This window comes from Alexandromys fortis, unplaced genomic scaffold, assembly GCF_014885135.2.
Source record: "Alexandromys fortis isolate MF-2015 unplaced genomic scaffold, M_Fortis_MF-2015_v1.1 scaffold_13, whole genome shotgun sequence".
NCBI lineage: Eukaryota > Metazoa > Chordata > Mammalia > Rodentia > Cricetidae > Alexandromys > Alexandromys fortis.
The window spans coordinates 18,867,824-18,883,057 of NW_026067908.1; the positions used below are offsets into that span (position 1 = coordinate 18,867,824).

The 15,234-nt window shown below is 37.1% G+C and overlaps 1 protein-coding gene across 1 annotated transcript; it reads left to right on the plus strand.

Annotated features, from left to right (window-relative positions):
- Positions 1 to 11,930: 11,930 nt before the first annotated feature.
- Positions 11,931 to 14,249, plus strand: Izumo3 (IZUMO family member 3). The gene is made up of 7 exons (XM_050136328.1): positions 11,931 to 12,162; positions 12,303 to 12,377; positions 12,530 to 12,619; positions 12,820 to 12,837; positions 13,259 to 13,339; positions 13,740 to 13,830; positions 14,051 to 14,249. The coding sequence occupies exons 1-7, from the start codon at positions 11,931 to 11,933 to the stop codon at positions 14,247 to 14,249; spliced, it is 786 nt and encodes a 261-aa protein (XP_049992285.1).
- The last annotated feature ends 985 nt before the right edge of the window (positions 14,250 to 15,234 follow it).

Here is a 15,234-nt window from a genome sequence, read left to right on the forward strand (position 1 = left end):
CCCTCCCCGCTGCATTAAGGCTGAACATGGAATCCCACCATAAGGAATGGTCTTCAATAAGATATTTCATGCACCAGGGACAGATCCTGGTCCTGCTGCCTCACAGATAGTTCAAGATTCACCACTGTCTCCCAGGTATGGAGGGCCCCAAGTTTGGTTCCATAGCTGCAGCTTTTGAACTAGCTGGCAAGATCCACAACCAAGCACTAAGCCAAGCTCCAGGAATCCAACTGAAGAGAGGGAGGAGGGAATATATGAGCAAGGAAGGTAAAGATCATGATGGAGAAACATACAGAGACAGATGAACCAAGCTCGGGAAAACTCATGAACTATAAACCGACAACTGTGGAGCCTTTTCTAAATTTTAAGGAGACTCCAGATTTATCTCCAAATTGGCTTCACCAATTCACACTCCCACCAGCAGCATGCAAGAGTTCTCTTTTCCTAGTATCCATGCCAGAATTTGTTGGCATTTAAGTTCCTGATGGTGGCCATTCTGACTAGGGTCACATAGAATCTTAAAGTAGTTTTAATGTGAATGGAGAAGCATGAGGCCCCAGTTGTTTAACCACTGGAGAGCATACCAGATTTGATTATTTCTAAACTCAGGTTAACACAGAAAGCTCAGACTGAATGTGGTGACCGCAATAAAAACAAACTAGCAAACAGGGAGACTTGTAGGATTGCTGTTATAAGCCGAAAAGAAATGAAGAAGGTAGAGGGCAGAGAGATCCAAAAAACCAAGAGCTCAGTTATTAATAAAATAAATGTAGAAAAATCAAAGATTTTACAGTGGTTGGGATAAGGCTGACCATGCATGAGTTCACAGCTAGAAATAATATTATTTGTGCTCTATGAGCACGTATCACTGTTCTCTCAGAAAAGTTACACTGTGAGTGTGTAGTAAATATTTCATGAGGGAAGTGGATGAGAAAGAGGAGGGTGTAAACTAAATGCCATAATGTTCTCTACCATAAGAAAACTAAACTAAAATTGCTTAGTTTGTCCTCAGCGGGTACTTACTGCTTTCCACAACTGTACAACCGAGAATTGAGGTAAATCTCTCATTTTAATGGGGTCTGATAGTGCAGCTCAAGTTTGCCTGTATAATAAATATCTTGTATAATAATGGCGTTGGTCATAGTTGGCTAAAATTTTTCAGGATACTTCAAAAAATCACTGATGCTTGGGACATTGCCAAACTGCTGGGGATAATTTAGGAGGACAGTTCCTGATCTTGGGCTGGGCTGTCACAACAGGGACCCAAGAACAATGATATAGGGGCTGAGGTAAAGTAAATTGGTAAAAGGATTAAGAGGAGTCCCCGTGATATTAGGCTTACGGAGACAAAAGAAAAAACAGTATTTTGCAGAAGATATGAAAAGCTACTCAGGCTACAAAGGAGGATACAAAAAAAATTGAGGGGAGAAAGTAAATGTTTAGGTTAATCTTGAAATTAATCACCTTTGAGAAACAGTAAAAGAAGCTGAGACTATCACTGAAAGTGAAGTTAAGCTTTAATAGACCCAGTGTAGTATGCAGAGTCTTATGGTTACTAAGTGAGAATGGAAGTCTATTTTGTTTGGAAAAAAAGACAAAACAAAACAAAAAACCTGACATTTAATAAATCTTTCCATTCAAGAAACATCAGTTCTATTGTTAATATGTCATCATCTCACTTAATGCTCACGAGGACTTTATAAGGCATATTTTATGATCATTTCCAGGTAAAAACATAGCACATTACTCCCATTGGATGAAACTGACTACTCCAGGATCCCATGATTTATATTTTAGCCCATTAGCTATTTATGAAATGGAATGACTATATTCTTGTGATTTTGAGTCAGTTATATAATATTAAGGGTGAGAAGTATTAGATATTTCACTCTAACAACATCCACAAAACCTCCATTTAGCCTACATAACAAATACCACATCAATATGGATACATCACTTGACCTTTCTGTTAGCCTACTAGTATTGCCAAGAACTAATGGATACAGAAATACGTTCCAGATATGCTTACTGCAATATGAATGTTGTTTCATTACATTATCAGTATGATAGGCAATTATTCCACCTTCTCCATTTCAGGTTCTCTGTGATCTAACCAAAGCTAAAGATGCCTTGCTCTCTTAGATGCCATCCTCCTTATCAAGTTATATCTGTGTTGTAAATAAAGTGAAACCTGAGTTAATATATGTCGATGCTGAGATCCAATTCACCTTTCTATAGACAGAATATAGAGTCTGTTCCACTCTTGTATTATGTGAGCACTGGGAATTAAATCCAGGCTTAGCTGATAGCACATTCACAAAAACATCTTAGCAACCTGGAGCTCTGTGCACTGTCCCTCTAAACTATCTGCTAATTTTCTCAGTAAATCCATAAGAAAGTTATTTGTACAATTATCAGTCCTTAAAACTAGACTTGTGCTTCTTCGTACATAATTCATATAATAAATGTATCACTGAAAATTATACAACTCATTTGCTCATTTTTGACTCACTGGAAGTTTTATTTCAACCTAAGATGAACTGGGTGATCTCCATTATTTTCAAAACAGAAGTTTTAATTTTGCCACATTGTTATTTTTAATGTTTTTATTTAGTGTTATAGTTAAAGCTCATTGTCAAATTAGCTAGCAATTAATATTGAGTAGTCAAATGGTTTTACAAATTTCATTACAGCAACACTCAGTGAATTCTACTGCACTATCCATTACCAAGTTTTCTGGAACAGTCTTATAATTGGAATTGCTGCATAGGTCAATGCCACATTTTGTTAAACAGTTTAACCTTTGCCTTTGTGGACAATGCATGTCATCCACAATTAAACTGCCTCTTTCCAGTAATCAAACCCTCATGCACATGTCCATCAGACGTACCCTGGGAAGCAGAATTACATATTCAAATCTGCCAACTCAACCCTTTTCTTCAGATTTCCAGTACACACATACCCTTCCTCTATTACCTCAATTAGCATTTAAGAATTCACACAGAGCAGTGTTAATTCAAAATAGTCTACCTTCAAAGATTAATAGACACGGGTTTTGAACCTTATTGTAGGGAGTTGCATGCTGTAGAAACAGGCAAAGCAGGTAAAGCAGTTTTCTGGGAGAGCTATAACCAGTGGTTCTTCCAAATCATAGCATCAAAACCTATTTTCCATGGGTCTCTTTTGTCTGTTTACTGTGTCCACACATGTCTCTTGGCAGTTGACCTATGAAATAATCATACAACTAAATTGTTTTTTCAGAAGCTGAAGGGGTTTTAAGAAGCCATAACTCACAACATTTGTGATTTCTGTGTTTCACATACACCTTCAGTGACTAATTGCAGCTCTAATGCCTGATGTCCTTCTCTAACCTCCACATGGACACGTGGGTATGTGCACATATGTTTTATGCATGCACCACACATGTACCCACCCACCCATATACACAGATGAAAAAATGTTAAATCAGTTCTCTGGCAATGTATAGCATTATTGAGTTTAATAATAATGGTCCAGTTCAAACAGAAGAATATACTAAGGACTTCAGTCATCCTAATGTAGGCTGGAATTTAAAGTAACAGTACTGAATTGAATTTCTTCTTCTGGAGTGAACAGTTTGAAACTATGGCCATTAACTTTTGGTTCATCAATGTAAGGAGTAGACTTTAAAAATTAAAAGAAGGCCACTCAGTTATTTTTAATTTTGTTTTACTTTACTCATTTTCCAACCAGAACATTTCAGGAGCTTCAATGTTATTTATGATTAACAAGTATTTATCAGGTATTTCTTTTTTATTGATTTTTATTGAGATCTACATTTTTTTTCTGCTTCCCTCAGTGCCTCTCCCCTCTTCCTTCAACCCTTCCCCAAGGTCCCCATGCTTCCAATTGGCTCAAGAGATCTTGTCTTTTTCTACAGTCTCTTCGTGTCTAGATTGTTGTCTAAGTTCTATGGGATTGTGGTTTGTAGGCTGGTTTTCTTTGCTTTATGTTTAAAAACCACTTATGAGTGAGTACATGTGATAACTGTCTTTCTGCATCTGGGTTACCTTACTCAAAATAATGCTTTCTAGCTCCATCCATTTTCCTGCAAAATTCAAGCTGTCGTTATTTTTTCTGCTATATAGTACTCCATTGTGTAAATGTATCACATTTTCCTTATCCATTCTTTAATTGAGGGGCATTTAGGTTGTTTCTATGTTCTGGCTATGACAAACAAAGCTGCTATGAACATAGTTGAACACATGTCCTTGTGGCATGATTGAGCATCCTTTGGATATATACCCAAAAGTGGAATTACTGGGGGGTTGGAGAGATGGCTCAGAGGTTAAGAGTATTGCCTGCTCTTCCAAAGGTCCTGAGTTCAATTCCCAGCAACCACATGGTGGCTCACAACCATCTGTAATAAGGTCTGGTGCCCTCTTCTGGCCTGCAGGCAAACACACAGATAGAATATTGTATACATAACAAATGAATAAATAAATATCTTTAAAAAAGTGTAATTACTGGGTCTTGAGGAAGGTTGTTTTCTAATTTTCTGAGAAATAGCCACACTGACATCCAAAGGGGCTGTACCAGCTTGCATTCCCACCAGCAATGCAGGAATGTCCTCTTTCCCCAACAACCTCTCCAGCATAAGTTGTCATCAGTGTTTTTGATCTTGGCCATTCTTACAGGTGTAAGGTGGAATCTCAGAGTTGTTTTGATTTGCATTTCTCTGATCACTAAGGATTTTGAGCATCATTAAATGTCTTTCTTCTTTTAAGAAGTCATGTTGAGGAGCATAATTAGGAAGGAAATTGGAATAAAAATTTGTGCGCTAGAGGTCCCTATACACTAAGTAAGGACTGTGCTTTACATATAAATATTTTATGATTTTAATGGGACTTTTTTGCTTCTTCTGTAGCCTCTTCTCCCCCTCCACACACAAACACATACATGCATACTTTTTTTCACATGCATACTTTTACATATGCATGTTTATTTTAGAATCCCCTTAATGTTGTTCCTAAATTAATATTCCTCTTGTTTCTGAATGGGTATTTTGATATCTTCAAACAAATGGGGAAAGTTTTTCCATAGATCAAAGTAAGAGTCATAGTAAAGGTTAAGTCAATGAGTAAAATCCATCCTCCCAGAGTTTATGTCAGGAATAACTATGTAAACAATCATAGTTTATTATTAATATATAATCCATCCCAATGAAATAGTGTGGCGATATGTCATTTCTGTCTTCTTCCCAATCATCTATTAGAAGAGACTATTTTCCCAGGCCTTGACCACGTGGAAGCGCAAGTGCTGGCGCTCTGGGAGTTAGTTGACTCTTAACATAGCCCAACCCCAATTATTACTACTCCAGCATTCCCAGCCTTCTCCTTCTCACTGTTTTTACACAGTTGTGTTTTCAGGGACTAGTTACAATGGCATTATGGGAAAACCAAGAATACCCAGGGAAAGCCTTGGTGCATTTACCTGCAGGCCCCGCTTCAGCATTAGCAGGCCTCTGTTGATTACCTTTAGAGCGTGGCTATTTGGGAGAGATTTGAAACAAAATCGGAGTACTGCAATCAAACAACATACCTTTTTATTGCTTCATATGATATTCTGAAAATATTAAAAGAGCAACTCAACTGTTTTCTCCCCACTGTCCTATTTTTTTTTTTTAGACTGTGTGGAGATTAATAGCAGCCCACAATAATCTGTTGTCCTTTGTTGGGGGAAAAACTACGCTGCTGTTTCTGGAGAGAAATAATTGGTATGTAGCTTATAGAGTCAACGACTGAATTTAATGGAGCATAAAGGGGTGGTATCTCTCACGAAGGAGGCATATTATCCGTTTAAACAGCTTCCAGTCTTGCACATAAATTAGACCTTCGACAAGCTTTGGGGGGGGGGGAAAGAAACCACACAGCAGTGAATTAACATGCAGGCATGATCTTAACAAAGAAACTGTCTCTTTTGAAAAGAAGGCAAAGATCCAGTGTCTCTGCTACAGTTAGAAATCTGAAATTAATTATTGACTTTTCCATATTGTTTTCAGCCACTTTGTTTGCCCATTTATTGTAGAATGTATATATGGTAATTGTGTGACGGGAGCTCATAAAATTGAAACTGCAAATGGGATAGTGTATGAGCAATTTATTGCATATGCCCTCAGCCACAGACGCAAACTTGGCATAAGTGAAAAGTGGTCAGTGCATGCTTTTTCAAGGTCTTTTGTGAAGGGAGAAGAGAGAGAATATTTCAGGGTATTTTATACAGTGAAATTCTCAAACAGCTGCAATTGAAAACCATTTTATTTTTATCTAAAATTTTACCATTTAGAAAACTGATTTATAGTGGTTCTAGAATTCAAGTTGATGGACATGTTTAAGCTAAGAAAGATATAATAATTTGTGGAATATATAACTTGAAAATTTTCTACTTATTATATATTATACAATAATTTTCATATTCATGAAATAAACTCTCTCTCACACACACATACACAAACAACACTCATTTAGAAACACACAAAATAATATTTTGAAAGCAAACAGAAAAAATATTTAATATGATGAAGACTCAAGTAATCTCACTCTCCTGTCTCTCTCATTCTTTCTCTCTTGTTCTCTCTCTGTCTATCTAAGCACCCCTATTTCAGCTAAGCCCAAACCATAAATAGGACTCTCAAATTCAAAATTCCAAACCTACTGTTACTAATAAAAAATTAAGTACAATGATTCATCTCACCAACATCTATTTTCCTCTTAATTAAAACACCATACCTTCATCACGGCCTATTCAGAATCATGAGTTTGTTTTATTTGTTGATTTTTTTTTTATTTCTTCAGATTTTCACACATTATACAATGTGTCTTAAGCATATCTCTCCCACTTTTCAACTTACTCTAGGCCTATTTGCTCATCATATCCCCTTCTTAATTCCATACCCCTTTTTAACTTTAAAAATATATCTATACACTGAGAATTTTATATGTATACAATGAATTTAGTTCTTACTTATCCTTATAATCTCCAATGGTTCTCATACCAGGACATCCCCTCCCAGTTACACATCCTATTTTTTTTTTTTTTTTTTTTTGATTTTTCGAGACAGGGTTTCTCTGTGGCTTTGGAGCCTGTCCTGGAACTAGCTCTGTAGACCAGGCTGGTCTCGAACTCACAGAGATCCGCCTGCCTCTGCCTCCTGAGTGCTGGGATTAAAGGCGTGCGCCACCACCGCCCGGCTCACATCCTATTTTTTTATAACCCAATGAGTATAATTAGAGCTGTCAGCATGTATGTGGGTGTAAGGCTGATCAGTGGAGCATTGACAATCTACTAAAGGCCACACCCATGGGGAAAAGAGACATTTACTTGCCTGGAAGCTATCGATTGCCAGCAGCTCTCATCTAATGGGTGTGGTCATGTGGGCTCTTCCCCATCCTTGCTTAACTGTTGACTGGCTCGATCTTCTTCTGTTCTTCTGTAGGCAGTCCCAAAAGTGTTAGTTCATGATGGCTATGGTTCTGTTATTTCTAGAAGTCACTCTTTCACAGCAGTTCTCTCCAACCTTTCTGCCTCTTACAATCTCACCAATCCCTCTTGATCCTTAAACCTTGAGAGTATGGTGTAATGCCCTAACTGTGGCTGAGAAATTTACCATCCCATAGTATTTGTACTTTGACTAGTTGTGAGTTTCTATAATAACCACTGTCTACTACAACAGGAAGCTTCTGTGGTGAGCAGTGAAGGTGTGTCACCACCCTAACCCTCAAGTATAAGGACAAATATTTAAAAGAAAGTTTGATTAGTAGTCAATTTAGCAAAATAACAATAGTAGGTTTCAGATAGGGTGTGGCCTGCCTGACTGGAAGTTTTTGTCAGGTTTAAGTTACTAGGCAAGATCTCATTCCTTTGGAGTTTTCAATAAGTAGTATACATAGGCTCTTGAATATGTACCCATTCACCTGGACATGGGCAATTAAAGTATGACCATATTCCAAGGAAAAATTGTCCTCTCTTTTCGCATGGATCATCAGTTGGAGATAAGGTCTCCTGAGAACCTTCATCATTTATGTTGGATTTTTATGGGACTTGATCTTCTGCAAGGCATGTGGGGATAACCAAAGATGCTGCAAGTTCCTCTGGACAACAGTCAAATCATATTCATAAGACAGCAATACACAGTCCTCATCCCCATCTTCCAGCTCTTACATTATTTCTGCTCCTTTATCTTTGATGCTTCCTGGGTTTTGTGGATAAGTTATGAACACAAGAAGACCACTTTTTGAAAATATTATTAGACTTACTTTCTTTTTAATCCTCAGGGGAAGAACAAAATGTCTTTCTTTTGTCACAGCTACAGTTTCTATGAGTCTCAGCTTTTGCCCCCTTAAGGCACAGTGATTATAGTATCTAGATTCAAACATGTTTAAGAAACACTTTGGTACTTAGTAAAGCATGAGGAATTGAAAACAGACTAGTTTTAAGTCTCCCTTCACTACATGTGTGATTTTCTACATGTCTTCTAGTTTGTATAAATATCAAAGTCATATTTTGTAAAAAAAAAAAAAGAGCAAAGTAATACTTAAATTTAATTATCAGCATGCTTCAAATGGTAGGTCACATATTTATACAGATAAACAAAAAGACCATGTCTCTTTGTACAGTAAATGACATAAATAACACCTTCTACCTATCGACCAGCTACCTTCCACTTCTCACCTCACTGAGGAGAAAATAAAGCAGTATTAACACAATATAATAAACACAAACTCACCAAATAATTTTTAAGACTACATTGCTTGATCAATGCTATTTTTGAAGGAATAGTTCTTTCCTAATACCTTACATTTATTTATTTATTTATTTATTAAAGATTTCTGTCTCTTCCCCACCACCGCCTCCCCTTTCCCTCCCCCTCTCCCAATCAACTCCCCCTCCCTCATCAGCCCAAAGAGCAATCGGGATTCCTTGCCCTGTGGGAAGTCCAAGGACCACCCACCTCCATCCAGGTCTAGTAAGGTGAACATCCAAACTGCCTAGGCTCCCACAAAGCCATTACATGCAGTAGGATCAAAAACCCATTGCCATTGTTCTTGAGTTCTCAGTAGTCCTAATTGTCCGCTATATTTCATTTCAAAATGATCTGTAGTTGTGGGAGATTGTACTGTCTCACAGCACTGTGCAGTGCCGGGGAAGAGGAAGAAGAAGCATCTTCTACTGTGGTGGTCTGTGTCGAGGAGGCACAAAAACTCTTACCACCCATCAGTTTTAAATGTTGTTAAAAGGCCAAGAGCCTTGAGTACCTCTTGGATGCTACATGATTTATAACTGCAGTTAAAAGAGATTCAGGTTTATATTCATTCTCTGGGTCCAGCTATAGATTTAGTCCCTCTAAAAGAGTATGTTAAAGTTGTTGTGTTAGAGTCTCCTGGAGCTGCTCCCTTTCAAATCAGGAGGTAAACTCTTAATTTCTTATGGAACTGGACAGTGAATTTTTCAATAATGTTTGATACATTTATGGCAATGTGTATCAATTAATAGTCATTGTTTACTCGTCTGATAACTTGCATATTCTGAGATGAGGGTGGTACCACTTTCATCTTTGTCTATTCCTGTGAGAAGCTGCAATTTATTTTCTGCTCTTACTATTTATTTCCCATTATTTCTTCCCTCTATCTTAACAGCGTTAACATTTCTTTTAAGTTCATTTTGGGAGGCAGGGGTCTTTGTCAGAGGAATGATTGTTTTTCTAATCTTCTAGGCTATCCATAACTCTTCATACATGAGAACAGGGTAGGAATGGAGAAGCATACAGAAAAGTAAACATTTTACCTGTAAAATATCTGGCACACAGTAGCAATTTCATTATATCATATGATTACAATGTTGCCTAGAAAAATAGTTTATAATGTAAAGAATATCAATCCCATATTATAATCAAAAATGTGGTTAACCTGGCCTGAATACAAAAAGTATCTGGGGGGCTGGACAGATGGCTGAACAGACAAAAGTGCTTACTTCCATCCCAGAAAACCTAAGTTTGGTTTTCTGCACCCATGTGGCAGCTCATAACTGATCGAGACTATAGTTTCAAGAAGCCTGATGCCGTCATCTGGCCTTCATGTCCTCAGGCATACAAATGACACACATAAACTCATGCTGGCAAACACACATACACTAAGAATAATAAAAACTAATAGAGGTATCAATATTACTTGTCATACTTTAAAGTGTCCTAATAAATATAGGTATTTTAAACAAAATGATTGTTCTTCTGTAAACTCTGTGAATTCATATTTATCAAGAAGAGAAATTTCTACAAAGAACCAAATGCTCTTAATAAAACTTGTTCTTCAGTTTGTAAAGCTTCAAGAGTTAAATAATTTATTTTTTTAAAAAAATTACAGTCAAAGAACACAGGAAGTAGCTAAATAATTTCTAAGAAAGACCAAATACTATAAACAACTCCATGGATATGGAACTGTAACCATCAATGTTATAATATATAACCCACCTAGATCCATATAAGAATCACAAATAAGTAAATAAATTTTTATTATAATATAGACTGATACATTAATTTGTATCTGCTATCCTATTTTAAGCAAATACATAGTACAGCTAGCAAATCTAAAACTTTGTATAGATGATAAATCATATTTCTTTCATGCCAATCCAAACTAATATTAACATTATCAATCCAGTGTTTGGGTTTTAGCACTTATATTACAGATAAGAATATTATCAATTTAAGCAATTTGCTAATTATACCATTCATTGATATAGTTAAACCCATTGATATAATTAAAAGAGACAACACTCTTTTCCCAAAGTTCAAATTTTATAGTTATGAAACTATAAGAACTCTTCCAAGATAATTATAATTATGTTCATATATGCTACAATAGCTTATTTCCATACCTGAACTCAAGGCCACCATTACCCATAACACACTAGTGCCCAAATTTGTTTCCTAGACATCATTTGATTTCATTAGCTGTCTTGCTTTCAGACCTCAATATATGACAGTTCTTTGTATGATTTTTTAAAAAAAATGAGATTGTCTAGTCGAAAGGATGTAATATCAGATCAAACTTTTACAATTAGAGATTATTAAAATAATTTGAATTCTTTCATCTCTTGAACTGCAAAATTTGAAACATTTATTTTCTGTTTTATCTCAGAATTGTGACACAGTGGAGAATACAGAATTTGGAGCCAAATGGACAAGAGTTTAAACTGTGACCCATAACCAGCAAATTAAATGACTTTACTTCCTTTGTTTCTTGTCTATAAAATGGACATGGTAGCTTCTCAAAGCAGTATTCTGTTATGAGGACTTACGATCGTCTCTCTGAAGGTCTAGTACAGTAGTTGTACACATGGTGACTATGTAAATAATAGTTCTTCATAAATGTCCATTACTTATATAGAAATAACATTGTTGCCAATATGGAAAGGTAACGCAAACCATTCAAATATTCTTGGCTTATCTTACCTCCTAGAAGCTAAATGTGGGTTAAACTCTAAGGTCTTATGAGATCTTTTCCACCATCCACTTCTTTTGATAATGCTACCAGTCAGACAGAACACATACATCATATAGACAGAGAGACCCAAAGCAACCTTCTCTAGGTACCCCCGCCCAGAACTCTGCTTGTGTGAGCTCAAGGTTCTTCTCTCTGTGTTCCACACTCAGAACTCAGGTAACTGCTCCCCAACCAGCAGTTCTCTCTTTCAGGAATGAAGGATAAAATTGAGAAAACTACAGAAGATCCTTAAGGAAATGAGAATCCCTAAAATTTGGATGGAACAGGAAGGAAAGGTGTACTCAGAATATCCAAGACAAAGATCTCATTCCTGGATTTTTGAAGAAAAAGGAACTAAGTGAACCAGTTGCCAGGACGACTTGTGTTGTGGAGAAGGGTTGGGACGAGGAAATGGGTGACCTATGGGTACTTCTGTTTTTGTCTCTGTCTCTGGCAGCCTTTCGTGGGGTCAAAGGCTGTTTGGAGTGTGATCCCAAGTTCATAGAGGATGTTAGTACCTTGTTGGGAAATCTGGTACCTGTAGAAGTTCCTGGGAGAACTCAACTGCTTGACAGGCAGCATAAGGAGATAACCCACTTAAGCTCCAAGGTCTCCCACAAGGATAAGACGCTTCGGTTGTTGGGTGAGGGAAGCTGGAGTCCTGAGAGTTTGGGAGATTAAAGGGGGAAGGGAGGCATGGAAGAAAACACCTGGGTCCACTCTACATACTTCAAGGATGTGATTATTGTCTGCCCCATATGTGCCTTTCTCCTTTCTAAATAGCCGTTCGAAATGTTGTCAAATTAAGAGAATGGCTGAAGCAAGAATTTTATAGACTGGGCAATGAAACATGGAAAGGTAAGACATAGTTTCACTGATGAAACTTTTATGGGTTCCATAAGGTAAACAGATATGGGGAAATTTGAGTAAAAAGAACAACACAAAATAGCTGGAATTATAATTTGAAATAATCACCTAAATTTCTGATATCCCTCCCATATCCTTGTTAGGTGTCATTATCACTCAAGGCAAGCTTCTAGAGGTCCGCCAAAACCTGGAATCCCAACTGAAAGAAACACTAGAGAACTTCTCCGAAGTTGGTAATGAGGCATTTCTACCTCATAACACTGAAATGATTTCAGAGACCAGGAACTAAGGGAGGAGAAGAGGAAGGAGGGTGCAGATTACAATGGGTCTAGTTGTAGTGAGAAATGGATATACTGCAGGGATGACATGGGCATAAATGTGGCATGTGTGATGGTGACTCTAAGCTCATTCCATCTTCCTGCTTCTCTTTTAGCTTGTTCAGAAGATTGCGGTGAGTACCATCCATGTAGCTCCTTGAGGTTTCAGCCCATATTTCCCACCTCCGTTCTACCTGTGCTTCTCTCTTCCCCTAGTTAACTTTGAATGCACTTCTTAGAGCTGTAGAGAAAATATCCATGTTACCTGACGACAAAATTAAACTTAGATCTTATACACGGCATAGTTGGAAAGAGTGCTCATGCCTCCCCAAGCTTACTGCTCCAACATAAACTATGGAATCACTGCTCTGTTTCATTCACAGACAGCTAAATATTTAGAGTCTTTTTAAGACTTTTAAAAATCTTGACTACTAGAGAAAGAATTGGAAGAACTGTAACTGTAGAGTCCTGGGAATGTCTGAAATCTAAACTGTATTTATGAACTAAGGAACACACTTGCCATATCCTTCGAATAATTATATTTTTCTTTGCCAGTTGTAACTGAAGGTCCTGTCCTTGACTGTTGGACCTGTCTTCGCATGACTACCCGGTGTTTCAGAGGAGACTATTGTAAAGGTGACATAGGCCGTGGTATTGCAATTTGAGGGGACAGGGTTCAAGGAACTAGATGGTCCATTTATTTTTTTTTCAGTGCTTTAATAAAGCTTATAGTAATGTTTTTGAAAAGAAACAACTAAAATGTTGAGTAAAATGTTTATCTACATGAATAACTTAGAACAAAGTCAGTGGCATGGGTAAGAAGTGAATAGGGCTGGATTCTGGACTTCACTACAGAAATTATGAGGTTAAAGGGCAGCAAGTGGAAAATTTTTTGAAGAAGTCTAACACAAGAAGTCCAGGAAATGTGACGAAGCAGGCAGTCCTCAACTCATTTGAACAGAGGCTATTCTATATGAAGATTCCCAGTTACTCCTACTCTTCTTCCAAACTCATTTACATCCTTATCTCCTTCCAGATGAGAATCCAAGGAAGGCTGAAAATCAAGAGATTGCTCTGTATCTGATACTGATAGCAGAAGCTGTACTATTGGCAAGTGCTTTGTTACTGTGAGTTTTCCACCCTCCCAATATTCCTTTGTCAAAGAGGTTGTCCAAACTCCTCCTTTCTAATGGAAAATAGGGGGAAATTAGACAAAAGCTTGATACAAATACTAGATGGGAAATAGGACAACACAGAATAATCCAGGAACAAAGAAAACAACTATATAATTATTTTCAAAATATTGCTTCTTACATTTAAGTATGGATTGTCCTTTCTCTATTTTAGATTCCATTTTTGTATCTCACATAAGAGGAAAATGAAGGTAGTACGAAGGACACTGAAGACATATTTGGAGAATAAAATTGAAGAAATATTGGGGATTGTAGATTCAGATGGTGAGAAAAAAGATTTGGAGACCCAGACTTCAAATTCACAGACAGGAGAGCCATTAAGTGCTGAATCAGAGTTGCAAAGTGGGACTTGAGTTCCTGCGTGGTCATAAAATCACAGCATCTTAAAACTGGAATAGAACTTAGGGATTCTCCAGTGAATATCCTTACTGACATCCTGAGAAAACAGATGACATGAGAGGATAAATGATGTACCCTGAGTTAGACAGAAAGTAAACTGGTATGTTGCAATACACACAAGAACAATATGCCATGTGATAATAAAAGTGCATTGTTAGTCACTCTCATGGTTGGCAGTAATTAGGATACCTTCCATGTTTATAAATGAGCATTTTCTATGTTTATTTTATTACTGTTTCTATATCTACCATCAGGTTCAATGTAGATGATTTCCTAGTAAAGATAAAGATATCATTATCATAATATCTTAAGCACATAAATATATGTGTAAAATAAAGTCCAAAATACTAGTTTTGAGTAGCTGAGGTTTATCCCAATCATTTTTTTTTCTAAATCCATGTCTCAAAACAAAGTTGGATATCTTTCCTCACCAGTGTGTGTCTGGTGTGCCTCTGTGTGTGTGTGTGTGTGTGTGTGTGTGTGCTAGCTCATGTGTGTACGAAAGCACATACATGAAGAGGTTTGTGATTTGTCTCTGTGGGAGAAAGAGTGGGGGATGTAAGGACACTTCAGAGATCATTATTAAACCTGATACTTTGAGGTTTCTCAGTCAAACTCAGATCACACCAACATGGCTAGTCTTGATAGCCAAGTGTCACCAAGATCCCCTTGTTTTGAATTCCAAGGCAGGAAGTACAGGAGACCCGCACTCTCACACAGTGTCTACTTGGACCCTGTGGATCCCAACTCTGCTCTTCTTGCTTCCTTAGTAAACATTTTCTACTAAGTTATCTCCACAGTCCGTGTGTTTTTATTCCATGAGACTTTTTTCACTAAATATCTTTATTTGCATATTACCTTAATTATGTCATATGTGTATACACACAAACACACACACATACACACACACACACACACACACATATATATATATATATA